Source organism: Haliaeetus albicilla, chromosome 3, assembly GCF_947461875.1.
Source record: "Haliaeetus albicilla chromosome 3, bHalAlb1.1, whole genome shotgun sequence".
NCBI classification, from domain to species: domain Eukaryota; kingdom Metazoa; phylum Chordata; class Aves; order Accipitriformes; family Accipitridae; genus Haliaeetus; species Haliaeetus albicilla.
The window spans coordinates 54,840,485-54,861,330 of NC_091485.1; the positions used below are offsets into that span (position 1 = coordinate 54,840,485).

The 20,846-nt window shown below is 37.9% G+C and overlaps 1 protein-coding gene and 1 long non-coding RNA gene across 10 annotated transcripts in view; one reads left to right on the top strand and one right to left on the bottom strand.

Moving 5' to 3' along the window:
• Positions 1-207: 207 nt before the first annotated feature.
• LOC138684808 (uncharacterized) lies at positions 208-6,813 on the top strand. Its single transcript, XR_011324099.1, has 2 exons — positions 208-1,028; positions 6,595-6,813. It is a non-coding gene; the product is annotated as an uncharacterized lncRNA (long non-coding RNA).
• A 553-nt stretch (positions 6,814-7,366) lies between these two features.
• The window catches only part of UBR5 (ubiquitin protein ligase E3 component n-recognin 5), a 94,580-nt gene continuing 81,100 nt past the window's right edge, over positions 7,367-20,846 (bottom strand). For 5 of the 9 annotated variants that reach the window (XM_069779809.1, XM_069779810.1, XM_069779807.1 and 2 more), the window contains 18 exons: positions 20,277-20,350; positions 19,513-19,685; positions 19,300-19,434; positions 18,527-18,747; positions 17,766-17,886; positions 17,570-17,668; positions 17,052-17,295; positions 16,360-16,471; positions 15,690-15,834; positions 15,277-15,407; positions 14,984-15,044; positions 14,481-14,656; positions 13,971-14,055; positions 11,846-12,001; positions 11,338-11,451; positions 9,821-9,965; positions 9,135-9,220; positions 7,367-7,991 (listed from right to left, as the gene is read on the bottom strand). In XM_069779809.1, the coding sequence (XP_069635910.1) occupies positions 7,779-7,991; positions 9,135-9,220; positions 9,821-9,965; positions 11,338-11,451; positions 11,846-12,001; positions 13,971-14,055; positions 14,481-14,656; positions 14,984-15,044; positions 15,277-15,407; positions 15,690-15,834; positions 16,360-16,471; positions 17,052-17,295; positions 17,570-17,668; positions 17,766-17,886; positions 18,527-18,747; positions 19,300-19,434; positions 19,513-19,685; positions 20,277-20,350 (2,491 nt within the window). In that variant the 3' untranslated portion in view covers positions 7,367-7,778. The remainder of the gene's footprint in view (positions 7,992-9,134; positions 9,221-9,820; positions 9,966-11,337; positions 11,452-11,845; positions 12,002-13,970; positions 14,056-14,480; positions 14,657-14,983; positions 15,045-15,276; positions 15,408-15,689; positions 15,835-16,359; positions 16,472-17,051; positions 17,296-17,569; positions 17,669-17,765; positions 17,887-18,526; positions 18,748-19,299; positions 19,435-19,512; positions 19,686-20,276; positions 20,351-20,846) is intronic. The other 4 variants (XM_069779813.1, XM_069779812.1, XM_009919017.2 and 1 more) reach the window with 2 other exon arrangements.

Consider the following 20,846-nt stretch of genomic DNA (forward strand, 5'->3'; position numbering starts at 1 on the left):
AGCCGGGAAAGGAGCAGGTGCTTCGAGCCGGTCTCTGGCCCGAGGGGGCAACCAGCGCCCGCAGGTTTGCGCCGGCTTGCCCTGGTCTGCAGGGCCTCTGCGGCTGCCGGGCGGAGGGAGAGCGAGCAGCGAGGGCAAGGACAACAGCGGCAAACAACCACCACCCCCAAAGTAGGAGAAGAGCCTAGGCAAGCCGCTGAAAGGTGATAACTAGTGGAGGGAGTTAACGGCTTTGTTACAAATACTGGATGCGTTCTTCAGCGTTGAAGAGGGTAGTGGTAGCTGTCACCGAGACATAACCTGAAGTGTCTGTTACTGCGCACATGGGTGCACTCTCAAAATGTACAAGAAAGAGCAACTGATGTAAGAAAAGTCATCTTTTTTAAATCCATCCTCAGCTCATACAGACCTCGGAACACCCTCCAGCGGCTGTGTAACAGGCAGACAGAGTGGTAGTGCTGGGAGGTGCTTGGAGGCCTGTGAGTGCAAACACCGTGAGTGAAAGTACTATTGACATTTGTTCCTGTCACTTCCTGCAAGCAGAGAGATTTCATCCAGAGCTGGGAACCGGCAGAGTTCAGTGGTTCCTCTTCCTTCCTCATCCCAAAACTGGCCAGGCCCTCGGGCCCCTTTCCTGTAGACACATGGGTCTTTTACCAAAACAATCAAACAGTCCATAGGAAAAAGAGAAGAAAAGTCCCACCCAATGGGTACCGCCTGGTTTGTCATAAAGACCTAAAATCAAAGACACACCTAAAAGCAAACACCAGTGAGCGAGAATTAAAAGTTCACGAGCAGCAAGACAGTCAGGCAGCACACAAGCAGGCCAAGAGAAATGCCCTGAGCCCAGGATGGTCCCTTCAGGAGAAGGAGGAGGATCTGGATCCGGAGGCCTGGTGTTCCTCAGTGGAGACGAGTCCATCAACACTGTGAACTGTCCCTGCGACCGCTGCCCGGTGCTCCCCAGTCCAAGCACTGGCCAAACATCCCCAACCGCCCTGCAGCCAGGGAAGGTACATAGTGCACAGGTAGGGGCTTCGACGGATTCCGGTATCCTTTTCCAGAAACGTAACCATCATCTTGTAAGTTCTCTGTCATTAAGAATCTCAGATTTTTTATTTATTTAAGGGACTTGGCCACCACAGAGTGACCAACACCTCCCCTCTCCCCGTTTCCCAAGCACGGGAAGTGGAAGCCGGGCCAGCTGGGCTCCTCCAGACTGTACCTGCCTCTGTGGCTTTTTTTTACACTTTGTGAGAGGAGCTCAAGCCTCACCAGGGCAGGGGGCAAGGAAAGTTCAGTGGAGAGCTGTGCCACATGGGTGACCGTGCTGCTCCTAAGCACGGGAACTGCTTTGGTTTTCTTTCATTGAGTTTTCTGAGGAGCAGCAAGTTACTAAACAGTCACCAGAAACACAAACAGTAAATGAGAAAAGGTGGTTTTACACTAACAACATCTGCTGTTACCTGACTACTACAGCCTTTAAGTTTTATTACCCAGATACCCATACAAGTTGCTTAATATTCACATCCAATAACAGCTCCACTCATTGGCATACTGAGTACCAGGGATTCCAGGTTTTTGTCCAAAGTAAACCGTTAGAGGAACACTGATTGATGTAGAGCAAACCCAACTGACACATTAACTCTGACAAATTATATTGCCCTATGTACTGCAGAGTGTGCTAATGGTTTAAGAGGGAGACACATGAGTTTCCGGGCCAGAAACAACAAGCAGCAAAACTCAAGCATACTGACCATATTAAGTAACATTGACCTGCCTATCAGTTGTCCTAGCCCCCTAACCTGATTATCCTGGCTGCTGGTTCAGAATTCCCCAAATAAGGGATTGTCCTGCTGAGTATTTGACAAAGCTTAAGAACTACCACAAATTAATATAATTAGCAATAGAAAGGAGTTCCAAGTATTTGGGATAACTTCTTAAAAGTCACACCTGCCCTTTTACAGATGCACAGCAAATGTCTACTTACATGGTGCCTAAACATTAATACATAAAAGGAAAAATACTGCAAAGAAAATGTACAACAAGGATTAACAAAACAGTAGTTGGCTGTTCTTGCACCTCCACAAAAATCCACCAACTTCTGTTAGCTTTGTTTGATATAAATTAATTACATCATATACATGATACTGAAATAGGAAAAAGCACTTATGGAACTATAGAATAGTTTACAGGCAGAATAAACATACATATGAAATATAGCATTATGCACGATTTTGCAAGATTTCAGGTAACTCAGCTGTACCTGCAATGTCCTACTTAGAAAAAGCTCCCCAGTGGGAGGTGGTGGAAGCTGTAGTCATTCCTTAGCTCCTAACTGCTGGGTGGTGCAGCAGCTGTCCTGCCCCGGTCCCCACGGCCCCTTACCTGCGCTCGTTCACAACGAACACACGCGCACTAGGAGTTGTGGAGGTGTTTCTGCATGGGGAGGGACTCTGATCTGCAGGATCACATCCACTGTCACATCCCGAAAGCGTGGTGGCACTTCCTGGAGGTGCAGGACACTCCACAGCAGGGAGGGGAGAAGACCCGCAGCAAGGCAGCACGCCAGAACGGGCGTTCCCACAGGGTGGCCTGTGGCTTCACAACAGCTCTCTCACTCTGCTAATTGCAATTAATGGAGGTGCAGCAGTAGCACATGCCTTTAGTACACTGTTGCACAGACCCAGACCTTACGGGCCTACTAGCACAGCTTTGCATTCCCAAAGCTTGCTCTGTCCAACAGAGTAATTTTCATCCACTAAAAAGAAAGAAAAAAAAAAAACAACAAAAAAGCCTGTCCACATTCTCCTTTGGGAAGACATGTATGAGAACAATCAGCAAGTTCATGCTGTATTTAGTAGTTCTGAAAACAATAAAAGCAATGAAAAAAGTGTAATCTGTGCTAGCATCAATTACAACTTTTGGGGCAAAGTACTCTTTCATGGCAAGACAAAGTTACTGATACAAAGTATGTCCTGAAGTTTTATCTGCTAAAGCACCCAAAATGCAGTCAGCACAGCTTGAACTATAATGCCTCTTCCCTCTCTCCCTCAGAAGATATTACTTATTTTGGGAATACTTAGCAGCTTTTAAAAAACACTTTATAAATACCATTTTTCTTATATGAAGAATGCCATTTCAGTTAAATTGAAGAATTTTCACTTAGAAATGAAAGTGAAATCTGCTTTTTCAGCTTGAAACTGTTCACTGTATGAAAATAAATTTGTGAATATTTTCAGTATGTCCAAAACAACTGTTTTCTTAAAAGATTCTCCCTGCAGAGAAACCTTACCACTGGTTGTTGCAGCAACTTATTTTTCAATAGGTTTGCATGACTATAGTATTCAAACACACACATTCATGTTGGCTGCCATTATCACTGGACAAAGGATACTGAAAAGTTTCACCGTTATGGAAAGAAGTCCTGAAACACTTGGGAGCAACTGACTGCTACTTGCTATACTAAACGGTGTATTACTATAATAGTAACTTGTGGTGATATTTAAGGACAAAAAAATGCCTTTATATTAAGAAAGTCATGGACAAAGGGGGAAAAAAAAAGTCTCACTTACAGGCTTGTGTTTCAAGCAAGACATGAAGTTATCCTCTTAAAGACAACTCCACAGAAAATCCTTAAAAGATATATAAAAAATTAAAAGCCCCCTGCACTTCTCAGTTCAGCAAATCTGCTCAATGGTAAGATAGTCCAACAGCTGCAAATGAAAACCATGAAAGCAATCTCCAACTAGGAAAGGCCCCATCGGTGCTCCTGCTGATGCTAGGAAGTCCTGCCAGGCAATGACTACGATGCGATGGAGGCCAGGATCCGGCTGTGAAGCCTGTTCGCGTCCTCCTCACACAGACCATGCGAGAACTTCTAGCACTGCAAGTTCAAGATAGTTGCCGAAGCTTTCGCACAATCAATTCACATACACATTTCAATCTGTGTGTGGACGTTCAACCCTTGGGATAAGCAAATATCACACACACACTGAAATCCAGCTCATCCAGACTTGCAGAATTTTCTATTCTATGCTGGCAGACCCACTATTAAAAAGCCAAAATGAAGAGTTCAGAAAAAAGGTCTAATCATACAAAGCCTGAAAAGAGAAAGGGAATCAAAGCTACTAAGCTAGGTATCTGTAGTTTTCCCTAGAGAGAGGAAGCCAGAGAAATACAGGTGTCAATGAAGCGAAGAGTACAGATGCAGAAAAAGCTCAGAATGGCATTTACAGATTCACACACAGAGACATGATCCACAGGCTATAATGACACTATAAAAAGAGAGTTAAAGGAGAACAGCAGTAAGCTTCCTCCAAGGAGATTACTACTAATCTACTGGACAATCTTTCACATGGCATAAAGAATGGAGAAGAGGTGTGGTGAACGAGGGAGGGCTCCCTAGGAGAAGCAGAACCGCAAGGAGGGCAGTTGGTGGTGACTGGGGCACTTCTCCCAAATGCACGCCAGCTACCGAGGAGAGGTTCACACCCTGCTCTCTACCCACTTCTCTTTGGTTGCACACATGGAAGTAAACTTTTGAAAAACAGCACGTCTGTATACAATTGTGCAAATTATACAGAAATAAACATAGGTTAAGAGATTAGGAAAATTTCCTTTCCTCTGCCTCCCTGAATGACTGCTGCTGTCCAAGGGTATTGCTTTTGATGCACAAATTTGCCAGATTACAGCTTTTTCACTGTGTGTTATCTAACGACCAAATGACTAACTTGCAGGAAAGAAAAGTCAGATGGGAAAGGCCGCTTGATGACAAGTCCATACAATTTTTCACTTCTGGAAAACTAACAAAGCTGGAGCAATTTACTTTCTATGTTGGATACAGCTAGCTAAGGAACAGAAACCAACGCTGAGAATTAGCCATGGAAGTTAGCACTAAGGTGTCGGTTTTCCCTAGATTCAGGATAGGAACTAGTCTAGTAGTTGGTGGTAACATTTTATCAGTAGCTACCTTTATCTCCTGTTTCAGCAGTTATAAACAGCTAAGGATTTAGACTATTAAAAAAATGTTAACATTATAGAATTTTCCTTTAACTAGTTTCTCTACCACATCTTAAAAGTGAACTAACAGAAGGGCTTAAGTCAAAGGGAGATGAGGTGTATGATTTTAATAAACATTTTTCTTATTAAAATCTTGATATAGTTTAAATATACCATACAGAGGAAAAAAGCTATTTATAAAGCTACATACACATTTCAAGTCAATGACGACAGCATAAATCATTCTAGATTCCCTCTCCACTTATCAGAATGCCTTGTGTGTGTATATATGGTGAGCTACTGTGAGTTATCTGCATAATTTTTGTCTAGCTATACATTACAGGACTTAAAAAAAGTTTAAGCTATATACAGAAATATATATACATATAACATATATTTATATGTTATACATACACATACACTTATATACATATACACACAATACATATATATATATATACACACAGTACTTTACATTTGTATATGGCCTTTCATCCAAGGGCCTTGGATACTTTTTAATACATCAAGTCTCACAAAGCTTTGTGAGGGAGGGAGCTTTATTTTACAGACTGTAGGTTTGATGCCTATTCTAAACAGTTTCTTTTGTTGCTTTCTACTAACTTTACACATTTCAGAGGCATTTTTGGTAATGGAAATAATTACACCAGTTAGAAATCCAGGCATAATGTCTATGTTGCTTTGTACCTTTGTAACTATCCTCCCTAGTATATGAGAACAGCCATACCAGTACAAATTTTCTCTATCCTAATACACCTATATCTAGACTTGTGTAGCTGTACTGCTTTATTTTTAATTGATACTAGCATAGTAAAATCTGATAGTTTTGAACTTGAGATACACTAGAGGTCACAATAGGAAATCCAGAACAGACTCCAATCCTCATACTTTGAAACTATCATTTTCTAGGACGATTGATTTAGGAAGTATTAGTACATGCAGAAATAATTCTACATCTGTTTACTTAATTCATCTGCAGTTTAACTACACAAGCCTGAAACAGCCAGCCTTATTTAGAAAACAGGATTTTCAGCATCAGTTTGGCAACTGGTGATCAGAATTTCTGATCTCAACTGTCCTCCATACCTCTAGCAACTAAATAAATGGTGAAAACAGGCTTTTTTAAAAATCACAACTGTAGGTAACTTCTGGTCATCCTCAACTAGCTGGCAGAAAGGAAAACCCAGTGGAGCTCTGGCAAAGGTGAATTCTACTTGGATTTTGATGGAACCTTAGTCTAGTTCTTCCCTAGGAAAAAAAAAAAAAATCACTAACATGGACTCATGGGGTTGGGGAAGCAAGAAAGAGGGAGAACACCACCACAAAAAAGCTCTTAACCTTCAATACTTCAGTCTGCTAAGCTTTCAGAAACCTGTTTTGACACAGAAAAAGTACCTCCTTCCTTTATTAATCACTTCCTAACTCTCAAGCGTTAGGGAAAACAAGTCCTAGGTTATGGTCAAAGACTGCCCTCCCCAAAGGCAACCAACCACTTCAAAAGTGAACATACAGTAGAACCCACTACAATGCAGCTTGAGAATTTTATTCTAACCTAATAACCTTGATTTTTTTCAGAACAAGCCACTTTCCCTTCAAACGAATTCTGTGAAAAGAAGGGGTTGCCTGGCCTGTTTCACTCAGGATTCTCTGCTAACTGTAAAATGTGGGCTGAATGTCTTCTGCATGTCAATTTTTCAGTTACAAAATTCGGATTTTTAATGAACAACTATGTTTAATGTATGCCGTTAGCTAAAGTATAAATGGCTAAATAAATAAAAACTATTGTTTCTTCAAGTATGACTTGGTATTTTGTCTGTAATTTCTTTATTAAAAAACTGTAACAAGATACTTAAAAAAAGGCTAGATACAAAAGAAGTTAAGCTGCTCACGAACATTAAAGTTTTCCAAAATGTATCTTCAATAATCATGATCTTATAAACATTTTACAGTTACCAGAAAGTGCCCAGGCTGAGTTTACATAGTTAGATAACGTAGTACAAGTGTCAGGTTAGAACTGGTAGTGGAACAATCCCCTGACTGTCTGTTCACTGAAAAAGGGATACAAAAATGTTGATTGTGAACTATGAAATACTGTGCATTGGCCTCATCATATGTACAAAAAAAACCCCAAAAAACAAAATCACTAAAGGTACAGATTACATGCAAAATATTAGTGACGGTATCTGATGCACCAGAGTTCAATGCAATCAGAACAAAAATTGCAATGAAAGTGGTTTCATAAGTGAACAATCCCAACTTCGGGATCTGAGCTGTCAGGAACTTTTTACAAGTTCAATATACATGATACACAACTGCAGCCAACCACAAATTAAACACCATAAAAAAGTTAAAATAAACCACAGAACATACTTAATTTTTTATTTCGAAATTCCCTACTCCCTCTATACAAGAACCTTTGCTGAAACACTTTCCACAAAGGCAGCAGTGAATTTTCAGAACATTTTACATATTTTCCCTCAGCAAAAAGATAAATCACAGTGTAAATTATATTGTTCTGCTGTCATCTTTGGCTGGGGTTAGGCAAAGGAGTTATTGACTAGCAAACTGTTGCAATCAGATATTGCCAGTGCTCCTTAGGCCTTTACGTTACAAATTTAGTACAGGAATGTTTGCATTTAAATCTTTAAAGTACCACCAGGGGTATGACAGCATTAACTTTCATAAACTTTTATAGACAAATGGAAAAATCTACAAAACTTAGCTAGTAATATTACACAGCAATACACACTTTTTATACTCTACACAAAACCAAAATTCTTGGTCTTAATGGCGAGTAACAATTTCTGTTTCAAAATCTGCTTAGAGGAATAGAGTGGGACATAAAGGCGAGAAATGCAAGTGTTTGCTGTAGGAAGATGTTGGTCATCTGGTGGTCTTATTGTGATTGATGGCATAGGCTGGAATCCCTCCTCGCTGGCAGGCAATGATGGACTTGAGGTCCAAAAGTAAACCTGAAAAAAGAAGACGGCATTTAAAATTTTGCTGTACAAGGCTCAAATTCGCATTGCCTACATGTTGTGTAGGGAAAGGTTAAAGAATAACTGCACAGTCACATCAAGTTCAATCATACTACGTTCTGCTCAATATGCCAGCTAAACCTCAGTGGTCATGCTACATGCTTTCATAGTAGTTTCCTTCACTTCCTTTCCTCAACTGCTCATTATATACTTCTGTTAAAACTGATAAAAGCAGCACTCAAAATTTTCCTCTATCAGCAAATCCTCAGGAAATAAAATGTCCCAAATCCATCTGGGAAGATGGTGACTGCCATCAATACAAAATGCATCAGAAATCCCTCACAAACCAGTCAGTGACTACAGAATATAGTACTTGTACAGACAAAAGGCAGCAACAGAGAATATTTGGTTTACTGTCTCAAGTGTGAAATACTGACTTGCAGAGCAGAGTCACTACCCAAGTGTAAGCATAGATATTCCTTAACAAATGTGCTCTAGATTTTCCGCTTTTCAGATTAGTCCTTGCTTCCTTTTAGCAAACTGTAAAGGAAAGATAGTACCTTAAGTAGTAGGAAGTTAAAAGCAAATAGTTTTAAGAAGCGTACAATGAATACAATTTACAGGCAAGTTTTCCAAAATTAACCCCCCTGAACAGTATCTTGTTCTTTCAAGCTTCTCACCAGCTATTCCTAAAGGGCTTTGAGAAGGAGATAGTATCATTACTGACATCCTACAGAGAGGACACAGGTGTTGTTCTCAGGATACACAGAAGTCAGGAGAGTAGATGATCCAGGAAGAGAAAAGAACTCAGCCTCAAAACCCTAGTAGCCCACAACACAGTTGACTAACCACAGTTACTCAGCTTAAGAACGACTGTGCAGAGACTGTAACTGTGCTTCCGTAAGAGACCTGTGAATATGGATAAGGACACACCACGCTTACTTTCAGTGGTAAGAAGGTCTAGGATTCACACCTGATGTTTACAGAACTGGAAGTCTAATCAAACCCTACTACCCTGTTCTGCTACCTTAACTCTTCACATACAAAGTCTCTGCAGGTAGACACAGTTAAAAACAGTAATGATGCCAAAGTCATTCCGGTTCTTCTGCACATTTTCACTGGGAATGGACAACTTACTAGATCTTGTCTTTCTGTCATACTCATCTTCTCAACTATGGACCAAAACCAACGCTTGAATTGCAAAAGCTTCTCAGCATTTTCTCCTGTGTGAAATAAAAAAGATATATAATTCAGCTGGTGCACTGGACAAAAATATTGAGAGATCTGTTTCACATGTACTGCAAGTTGGATCTCAGCTACACTTTCATTCATAGAGTCCTGATATTGGAGACACTAGTAATCTCAAAACCAATACACACACTTCTGAATGTAAAGGCTAACTCTGACATATCTCAGTACAACTCCCACCCCCTCCCTACCAAAAAGCCTAACAGCTAAAAATAGTTTAAAAATTATGTAAGAAATATTAGACTGCATCCATCACATTTATAGTTCTGAAGTTAGGTCAGAACTTTCAGAAGGAAAGATATGCTACCAATAATACAATCCTTGTATTTAACATCAAGTGACAGCAGAGTTGGAAAACGTACTCCCCCCACCACACACACACAATTGAAGGTAAATATTTTCAAAGGTATGTACAAAACACAGTAATAATTTTATTAGGACTTTCAGTGACTTATTAACTGATGTCAAATTTGAAAAGGTATAAGTTTAATGCTAGTAACTCTTACTCCACACAGAACAAACAGCGTTAAGTTATCCACACAACTCTGTTTCTGAATGAGAACGTTATTTCATACCTGACTCATCATTGAAAGAGGTAAAGCTGATTAGCATTTGCACATTTACTTCACCACAGCCATTTACCAAAAGTCTGAAATCTTCTGCTGTTAAATCTTCTAATGAATTCTTGGGAAGTACATCCAGGAGACCCTTCCTCATTGCCTTAAGTGAAAACCACAAGACACACATTATAGCCATATCACTTTCAGATTGACTTTAAATGCAGTACTGAAAAGTTCCATGTGAAATCCCCTATTAACTCAAAATTCATTATTCTCCTAGCTGTTCTTTTCCTTCAAAGCTTTACCATCTGAGATGCAAGTTTTCTGAAACAAAGAACTGCACCAATCGTTAAACCCTACCTACTACCGCAAAAGAAAGCAGTAATGGTTTGAACTAATATTTCACCAGGAGCAGAAGGAAATGTACTCTCTAATGCTAAAATGTTCAGATATTTTGCTGAGCTACGCTGAATCTGATAAGTACGAAAACCACATCTTGCATGTTACTTTGCTTCCTCAGACACTCACAGGCTAACTCTGCTTTAAAAATGTTATAGATACACACACACATTTTATATAAATAAGTAATATCCTGAAAAGATTGGAAATTCCATTTTCAAAATGGAAGAATATGAATAAATTTGTTTTAGTAAATTCCAAAATGAATACAAATGTTATAGTTTTCAACTCTTAAAATAAACAAGAGTCAAACTATTAATACAGGCAGACATGGAGATCAAGTAGCCTAATTCCAGGAACATGTTTCTGTGAGGATTTTGGACCTAAGCTGCACAAAGCAGTCTGCTAGCGTTATCTCAGAAGTGCAGCAGGAAACCACAGTCAGCAGAAATGATCAAGTTTAGAGGTAGTATCATATGACAGAGTAAGCGGTTCTAAGCACTGGACCTTCATCAACTGTTTACAAAAATATATTCTTCCGTAACTTTTAAATAAAAGGGCTTTAAAAACCAAATTATTTTTAATATAGTTTCGTAGTCAATTGTTAGGTTTCTTGCCAGGCTAGTAAAATAAGAACAAAGTTGTATGTTTCATAACTGATTTTTTCTTTTAAAACAACGACACAAGTCAGAAGTTCAAGGTGATTTATGTAAATATTTTGAAATTTCATTTTAATCTTTGTTTAAAAAGCTAAACAAACCAAAGGTGACAGATTATTAGAACAAAGTAGCTGCTAAATACAAAGCAAAAATTACAAGAGGTTACATGCCATTTGAGCTCAAGAAATGAACACATATGCTTAACCAATGAGATCAAGTTTAAAAGAAATTCTCTTTCGTTCTATAAAAAAAGACAAATTGCTCAAGGTACTCAGTCTTCACAGTACTGCATGAACAACTCTACAATTACAAAAAAATTAGAAAATTAAGTATTTTTAATCAAGCTGTCAAGACTTCAAAAGAAACCTGATTAGCAATACCATAACAATGAAAAGAATTAACTGACTGAAATCTTACAGATTTTTTTTTTTTTTTTTTTTTTTTTTTAAAAAAACCACTCCACCAAAGACTTACATGTAGGGGCTGTTCCGCTACTACCAACATTCGGTGTTCTGCGTATTTCCGGACATACTCATATACATTCTGAGGAGTGACTGGTATATTTACACCATTGGAAATAAGTTCAACCTATGGCAAAGTAACAAGGACCATTTAAAAAGAAAAGAAAAAAAAAAAGGAAAAAAAAAGGAAAAAAGGAAATGAGATTATTACAACAGCCACAGTTTGCTGCACAGTGATTTACTGCTTAATATCCCTCTAAAAACAAGCAAAATCTACTACTAGAGGTTAGCTTTAAAGATTCCCTAGGATTGACTATGTTATCCAGACTTTATGGTACACCCTACATCACCTTCAAGGGAAAAAACCCACACTTCATTGTCTAAGGAGAACACCGTGTTTGGATCTAGGAAGGGTAAAACATTATCTCTGCCACCTCAGAAGAGCATGAATTATGTGTACACTACAACATGCATAAGCTGTTGAATTCTGAAACTAGAGACACAGGTTTAGCTGTGCTTACCTGCCCTCCACCCTCCTCCTTACACAGGTCTATTGCAAAGGCTAAGTCCATAGCTGCAAATACTGCATCAGCATCTGTACTCTGGGAAGCAAGAATAAGTTGCCGAAGGCTTTCATACATAACCGGATCGAAAAAAGCAAAGTCATGCCAGTTCACCTAAAAAAAAAAAATTAGATGTTTGAAACTAGGTGTTTGAAACACACCAGTTGTTTAAGAATATATTCAAAATTATGTGATCTGTGCCTAATCTATGCTCTAGCATACAGCAGTGCATAACCCATGTAACAAAGCATACAAACACTTGGAAATAAAGACAGTCAAACTCCTACCTTCAGCCTGCTTTTGAAGGTACATTAGAATACTCAACTGAAGTGCATTAGCAGAACATAAAGCCAGACCTGTAAAGCCTTTCCTGCTAATAAACGCATAGAGGTGTCCTGGTTTCAGCTGGGATAGAGTTAATTTTCTTTCTAGTAGCTAGTATAGCGCTATGTTTTTGAGTTAGGTATGAGAAGAATGTTGATAACACTGATGTTTTCAGTTGTTGCTAAGTAATGTTTAGTTTAAAGTCAAGGATTTTTCAGCTTCTCATGTCCAGCCAGCAAGAAGGCTGGAGGGGCACAAGAAGCTGGGAGGGGACACAGCCAGGACAGCTGACCCAAATCAGCCAAAGGTATATTCCATACCAGTCATGTCTAGTATACAAACTGGGGGGAGTGTGGTGGGGGGATTGCTGCTCGGGAACTAACTGGGCATCGGCCAGCGAGTGGTGAGCAATTGCATTGTGCATCAGTTGTATATTCCAATCCTTTTATTATTATCGTCATTTTCTTATTGTTATTATTATCATTATTAGTTTCTTCTTTTCTGTTCCATTAAACTGTTCTTATCTCAACCCATGAGTTTTACTTGTTTGGGGTTCCCCCCCCCCCTCAATTCTCTCCCCCATCCACTGGTGGCAGTGGGGGGAGTAAGTGGCTGCATGGTGCTTAGTTGCTGGCTGGGGTTAAACCACAACAGAGATTATAAAGAAAATTTATAGGGTTTTTTTTAAACAAATTCTTCTACATATCACCTAGATCAACAGAGATTTGATGGAGGGTGACTGAAGCTGGAAACAATTTGCATCAGTGCTCCAAACTGCTGAAAGTTCCCCTCCACTTAAACACACACAGACCTATATACACACACACTTAAATGACTGACAGCCCAGTAGCTGCATATCAGTTTCCAACAATTCAAATATCAATGTCTACTTCTTGCTGTTTTCTATAGTTCCTTGCTTCTTTGTTCTTTATCAGCTTGGAGAGAAAAGTCATCTACAAACTAAACTCAAACTAACTAAAATGTTCTTTGATGTATCCAATATTTAACTTGAAGGAATACATATTCAGGAAGATAAACATGAAGAACAGATTTAGAAGGGAATGTCTCTTGCAAGATATCAGGGGATATTTGGAGGCATATCTTTCTGCCATTAGCCCTTTTCATTAAAGATCACATGTATGTTGGATAGCTGATTATGTGATCAACATTGTTGTTAAGTGAAGACCAGCAGTAATAAACCCTGGTTTAAGGTTGTTCCATCAGTCAGAACTTACAATGCTATTGACTAACGCATGAAATGTGCAGTATATAATTAGTGTTTATTGGTGTCAGGAAGCATTTTTTACCAAACGTTTAGGTAATTATTGCTCTGAATTAAATTATACCTATACACAAGACAAAATTTTAATTACAATTCAATTCAATGAGTTCTCTCAAATATAAAGGAAAATGCTTTTCCGTAAGCTGAAATGCTGTTGCCTAGTACTGTCCAACACTCTCTCTTTAAGTCTCCAGTGTCAGAAAGAGAAAAAGGGGAGACAGTAAGCTGTTTGTGAAGAGAGCCAAAGGCTAACCCTTTACAAATCATTCCATCTTAGTCAAATACCTGACTTCTAGTACATCTACTCAGTTCAAAATCCAGGAAATTATAATACTCCTCAAATTAAATTTAAAGGCATCCTTACAGTTCCAATATCAACTCTGCTAGTCAATACATGCACATTAGAGAAAAAAAGCTGTTTTTAAAAATGAGATTTTATTTAATTAAAGGAAATTCAGATTTCTATGTTCAACTTACCTTTCTGCCAAGAAGAACTTTGATTACGTGTCTATTTAACGTGATGGGACATAGCTCATTCTGCAACAAGCACAATCCTAGGATTCTGAAAATAAATGTTTGGATTTTGTTTTGGTAATACAGAAGTTACATTGGAGATCTTTCAGCAAACTCACATTAAGGAAGTTAAAGTATTCTACGAATCAAGCTGCAGCTAGCTTCCCAGCTCTATCAATCCCCAAAAGAAAATCATGGGCATAGATAATTTAAAAAAAAAAAAAAAAAAAAAAAAAAAAAAATTTCCTGCAGTATAAACTTTCAGATTGTAAAAAAAAAAAAAAGATAAAAACAAAAATCTAACAGGAAAAGAAGCCTCAAGTTGATGTGTGCAAATTCCCAACTATTTAGCTCCAGGTGAGAAATACATAGTGTAAAATTAATAAAGTTTTTGCAGCCTGGATGATTGGTACTCTCTCTGGTATTTTACATCTTTTATATTTTTTTCAGACCAGAAAGTTAATAGTAGCGTACCTGCCAATGTTTCTGAAACAATTCAGCCTTGCTTCCGTGTTTTTACCAGGTCTTGGTGTATAAAAACCTCGTTTTCCAGGTTGGTAGAAAAGTGGTGCATTATCATCCCCATCATCTGTGTCATCTAATTCCATATCTACTACACTGCGGCTGGAACCATGTCGCTTTCTGTTTTCCTGTTTTGAAAGTCAGAACAGCAATTAACAAACTTACTTCTAGTTACTGACGCACATCAACAAGCTATTTGCTACTGGACCCAAAGATTCAAGTTCCATTGATTAAGAATTTCCATGATATTTCCTGATCGTAACATTTTATACTTTTGAGTAATTACTGCTTAATCTTTTCAAAAGAAAAAAAAGGAAAAAAAAAGGCGACTCCACAAAATAATTAAACAGAACTTTGTCTTGCATGATAAAGGAAGGCTCTAGTTGCTTAAGTTTTTAAAATTAATTGATACAACTGGATCTTAAGTAACTTTAATTTGTGCAACAGTTCATTACCTGCACTTTATCTGAAGAGTCTAGCAATCCAAGATCCAATATACTGTCAGCACCATTCTCCCTTGACAAAGGGAAAAAAAATATATGCAGATTTAATTTCACAATAAGGAACTGTCATATTCTGAAACAAGACAGATTAGATTAAACTGAAGTCAACAAGTCAGTTGGCCAAATAGACACACCTAGAACAAAGCCAGGAATAAGCTGCATGCATCAGGGTTAGATGTAGCACAGTAGAAGTGCTTTGGCCACAAAATCATTTTCATTTCTTATCTAATTCCTTGATACTTTACCTGCCATGTGCAATAATGAGTTCCATTGCTTCATCAACTCTCGCTCTAAGAGAATCTTCACTAGCTAGTAATAGAAGCAGCTGAGCAGGGGACAATTCCAACAACATTCCTGTGATTTTACTTGCAAATGCCTGGGGATAAGGAATGATATATCTTACTATTCTCCTCCAGTTCTCTCATTTTCAAATTTGGTTTTATAAAAGTTTTAGTATTGTAAATACAAGATACCTCCTAAGCTAAATGACAAATTACAGAAACAAAATCTTAAGAAAATGCCAAAGAATATAAAAACAGGCCTACATGTTCAAATATTTTCAGTTATGTCAAACTATAATGGACAAGGAGATTAATTTTTAAATTAAAAGATGACAAGAACAATTTATCATTAAGTGTATTAGATAGCTAAGTCTTACTGGTTGCATTGCTTGCACTCGAGGGTAGAGCCTTTCTCCAAGGGCTTGCCTGTGAGCTGGAAGTGGGTCAGGGTCATCGCTAGGATTTCCTTCTGATGCCGGTCTAAAAGGCCGTGTGTCAATGGAAAGTTGTCTTCTAAAGTCCCTTAAGAAAATTAGAGCAGTTTGTACTCATTTCAGAGGAAATATGCACAAATCCTCTGGAACAGTCTCATTTGCACACAGATTCAAAATAGCATTAGCTTTTATGCTGGAACAGTAGTGTTGCTCATAGCTCTTGGAGAGAATGATTCAGAAACAGAGAATCAAAATGAACCAGAGATTTTAATACCACTAGTATTTTGGATACAGCAGTCAGACATGCCACCAATGGCAATGTTGTTTCTAAACCACCTCACAATTTCCTACTAGTACACAAGTTTTTATTGTTGTTTTAGCAGGAGATATTGATGGCATATGGTTGAGACATAATCTATCAATGCTAGAGTAAGCATAATTATTCTTTAAAGAATATACTGAATTTCAAGAAATTACCCTGTATATTGCTCCTGAAAGCGAAAAAGACAGAATCCTTAAATTTGAGGATGTAAAAGTATCTTTCCTGAAGATAACCAAGGCAATTATTCTATTTGACAAAGTATCTCCAACAAATTAAAAATATATCACTTACCTATCCCTATCTCTCCGAGAACCAGCTCGTAAGCCACTACTTCTCCGCATTTCTCTCTCTCGCTCCCTTTCCCGATCTCTCTCTCCCCTATTTCGCAATCTCTGCATCAGACCTGAAGGGGAAAAATCCTCATAAGCTTAAACATCTGTATTTCTCTCTCCTACCTAAGTTTCACTGTAAGGAGGGCACAGTTTTGGAAGACAGCTTGAAAGACATCAATGAGGTAGAACCACTTCACTTAAAGTAGTGATTGGGGTTCAGCCAAACTTAAGAAAGGAACCTGAAGTGTTTGTACCAACTTAAAAATGCCAAAATAATTCAAGAGTTTATATATACTTTCAAAAACATTAAAATATATTTGTGACAAGCCAAATGGAGAAGTCATATGAAAATGTATAAGCTCCTACTAGCTAAAATCTTGACAATTATTACCTACTGGAGAGAAAGATGCTCAAAAAAGCTAAGAGCATCTAAAGCAGACTCTTGTTTCAAGAAAAACAAGAGCTTCCTGTTTCTGAAAGCAGAAAAAAAGCCATTTCCTTGCCTCAGAGAAGTAACATGCACAATTTTCACAGTTCCTGTGCTGAGCTAACAAGAGAAATCTCTGAGACAATGCCAAGTATTTCAATGTAAAAAAGCATCCAAGGCTTTTATGAATGTTATCTGTAGATTAACTGCTGTGCATCACTTACTTGTATGGGTACCTTTGTTGGCATTCTGAATACAATCTAGATTTGGCAGTTTCTCATTTGACAGAAAGGCCTGTGCAATAGCAGTATAAAAGCTTCGTGCTACACCACTCCCTTCTCCTGGTTCATCCTTAAAAGTAACTTTTACTCTGTGCACAGCCATCGGAGTGGTAGCACATCTGCGACCAAAATGGTTGTTGAGCTGCCTCATGGTCTGCTGAATTAGAAGATCTCTGTCTCGATCAACCTAGTAAAAACACAAAAAAGTTTTTTCTTTACTAATCATCACACTGAGAGAATTTCAGCATCACAAGAATTTTCTGGACACTTCTGCATAGACTCATAAAATAGCAGTTAGACAGTAAAAAACTACAGAGTAATTGCAACACAGCTCACAAAGTAAGGTTTAAGACACCTGCTTGCGGACTCTGAAATACAACTTCTCCTATCAAGTTACTGCAATGTGTGATAATTCAACTTTTAATGAAAACAAATTCAGAATATAAAATAACATTTTTTACCTCCAACGTTAAATCCCTGGATTGCTGGTTTCTGAGTTTTTCCATCTCCCTGCGGAATTTTGATTCCTTTACTTCAAAGCCACCTAATTCAGTCAAAATCTTAAAATAAAAAACAAAACCAAAAACAAAAATCAGAATGAGGGGGGGTCACAATTTAGTTTTAAGAGGAATTATCCTTACACTGGGAAATACATACCGATCCAGGCTCTGCTCCAACATCTTCCATGAATACTCTACCGAACAACTCTAAAGAAAGGCGCCAACGTCCCAGCAACATGTCATGAGATATAACCATGCCCATGAAGCTACACTGTGGCCTAGCAGGAGGAGAGGAAAAATGACAGACAAGCAAAATCAAGTTAAATTTCAAACATGTTTTGTGTACTTCTTTTTCTTACCCTCTGTCTTCAACGAAGTTCTTTATTACTGATAAACAACAACACAGTACAGTAAGTTTGTGGACAAAAGCACATGAAGCTGCTTGGTTTCAGCTGAAACACAAGTCTTGCTTCCAAAGAGAAATTACTCTCAAAGCATGTAACTTCACTGCTACATGGAATTCACTGTTATTGGTTTCCTTTCAATCAAGACCTTACATTTAAAAAAAAAAATTTAAAAAATCTATAATTCCAAGTGAGGCCAGATCAATCCCTAACTGCGTAAAGCATGGTCAGTATCACCAGACGCAGATGGCAAGCTGTCAATTCCAATTTTTAAACTTAGCTACCCAGGACACTATAGTAGGTCTGTAGCAGGAATTCAGGTAGTAAAGGACTTTCACTACAGTTTGCACAGACCTCTCTGAAGACTGTTCAACTGTTCCTTTTAAAAGCTACCAAACACAAACTACAAACTAAAGCAAGCTACCCATTTTAGTTTAAAAAGACCTTTCAGAGTCCCAAATATCCTTTTACCAGTTCAGTAATATTTCATAGAGTAATTTTTAACTCAAACTACCTGAAAGATGTGAGAGGTGGCCCTTCACTTTCTGTCAAACCTATCTCTGCCAACAAGCTGCTTTTCAGTTGTGCTGCAAGATCATGAGCTGAAGGTCCTGGCTTTGAACTCTCAGATTCTTCTGTAGGCACGTTTTGTTCCTCCCCTTCCTTCTTTTGCCGATTTTGCATGCTCATAACATTTTTTAAGTTGGCTGCATAGGACATTTTAGTTGGAAGAACCTAAACAAGAAGTAAAATTTAATTGCACTTTCAAAGCAGTCTAGGAGGCTTTTTCAGGAGATATATGTATGTAATTTTTAAACCACACAAAAGTGTTCACTGTAATTCACCTGTTAAAACACAATAACCTCAATCATTTTGACAAATACAAAAAAACATTTTCCCACTTTATGTTTGCATTTCATACACTTGCAACTTAATGCTCAGTCTGTAGACAAGTCAAATCTACTGGGCTATAGGGAGATTTAGTTCTTATCACAACTAATTATATACTTGGCATTTCAAAATTAACTCGGGATTGTACTGCGGCCTTTAAAACTATTGCCTGAAATCTGCTATAAATCAGTAATCATAAAAGATCCTGCATTTGAAAAAAAAATTAAGCATACTTTTCATAAAAAGTCCAAGTTTTCACACTTACTGGGCCTTTAAGTTATCATTCTGAAAGCAACTTAAAATTCTCTCTGAAAACATTAAACTGTCTTTTTAAGGAATGAAGGTACTTCGCTTAAATTACCCTACTGTTTAAAATAATAAAACCTTTAAATATACCTCAAGGCAGTTTCTATCCACTGTAACTTCCATTAAGCATTTCCCACTGTTGGCAGAAGATGAATACAGACCCTGACTTGGTCGGCCAAACAGATCTTCCTTGCGAGCATTTGGCTGAAAATTAACAAAAGCATTCTGGGTAAATAATATACTTCAGTTAGAAATGAAAAAGCAAACTGCAGTTTTCTTCCAGAACACCATCTCTGATGTCACCTGTAATAGATGGGGCTGGTCTGCCAGCGGGATGGCCTCTGCCAGAGGAACCTCAAAAGGATTGGGTGGAATGCAGCCGAGGAATGTCATAGAGTCTGATCGTCTGAAAAATGGATGATTTTGGCCAGTCTCTGCTGGGAGGGAGTCATCATCTTTGTCGTTGAGTGTAGCACCTAAATATCAGAGAAGATTTCAATTCATTTTTCACAGTTACAAAAGCAAAGGCTTTAAAATACCAAAAATTAATACACTTCCCTCTTAGCTATCTGACTGGAGGAGCATCTCTGCAAATTTAACACTTCTACAGGATGCTTCCACAAATCCCATATTTTTATTAAGTTGCTTAGCCATCACTTTTATTCTTTTTACTGTAACAAACTTTACTGAACATGCACTCCTACACTATATGTACTTAGTATAGAGTATACCTTCTACCATTTTCAGCAGCAGTTTCATCGGATCAAAAAAAATCAGTTTAACTCTGATTCAAATTTTAAATTCTTTAATTGTGTAGAATGATAATTAAAGGCACAAATTCTGCGGTTTAGTGAGAAAGGAGACAAAAAGAGGGCCTCGAAATGAGAACAGGCATTGGCAGAAGAAATTTGGTAAAGTAACAACGGTAAGAAAATATTACTAAAAGCCAACTTTAATGTAACATACACAAGTAACAAAATTTATTCAGCCTCAGCTAGCTAAAGGGGAAAAAACACTAAGAAAGTGTCGCATTTTGGCATACTGTAGAAGTGTTTCTGTATACTAACTTTGATTGGTGTCATCATCATTTTCATGTTCTGAATCTTCGTTGTCAAGACCAAGTTCCAACAGTTCCCGAGTTCTTAAAAAAAAAAAAAAAAAAAGAAAAGAAAAAAAGGAAAAAAAGGAAAGAAGTCAATCCTCTTGAAGAAAAAATTAGGCAAAACATTTACATCTGTAGCAATCAATAAAAGTAAGAGTGTAACAAGTAAACGTACTTAAGAGCTATACATAACAAGAACAAACTCACTCTAAAATCAAAGTACAAATTACATACTCACTCACTACATTACTCGCACAGTTACCCTTATAGCCATTCGGCCACCTACCAAGTTTGATCTGAAAAGTTACAGCTTCAGACAGTGATGGGTATGCTTGTTTTTAAAAGACTTTGTCAATATAAAAAAACTAGGAACCCTGCATTAGTGGAAGTAATATGTAAGTGAATAGTATTCTAATAATTACTGGTGTATAATATGCTTACTCCTATAAAAATAATGTCAATGATCATGTTTCAGAAGATAAGTCTGCAAGCTGCATATTAAAGAAATGGATTTCACTGAATTATAAAATGGATC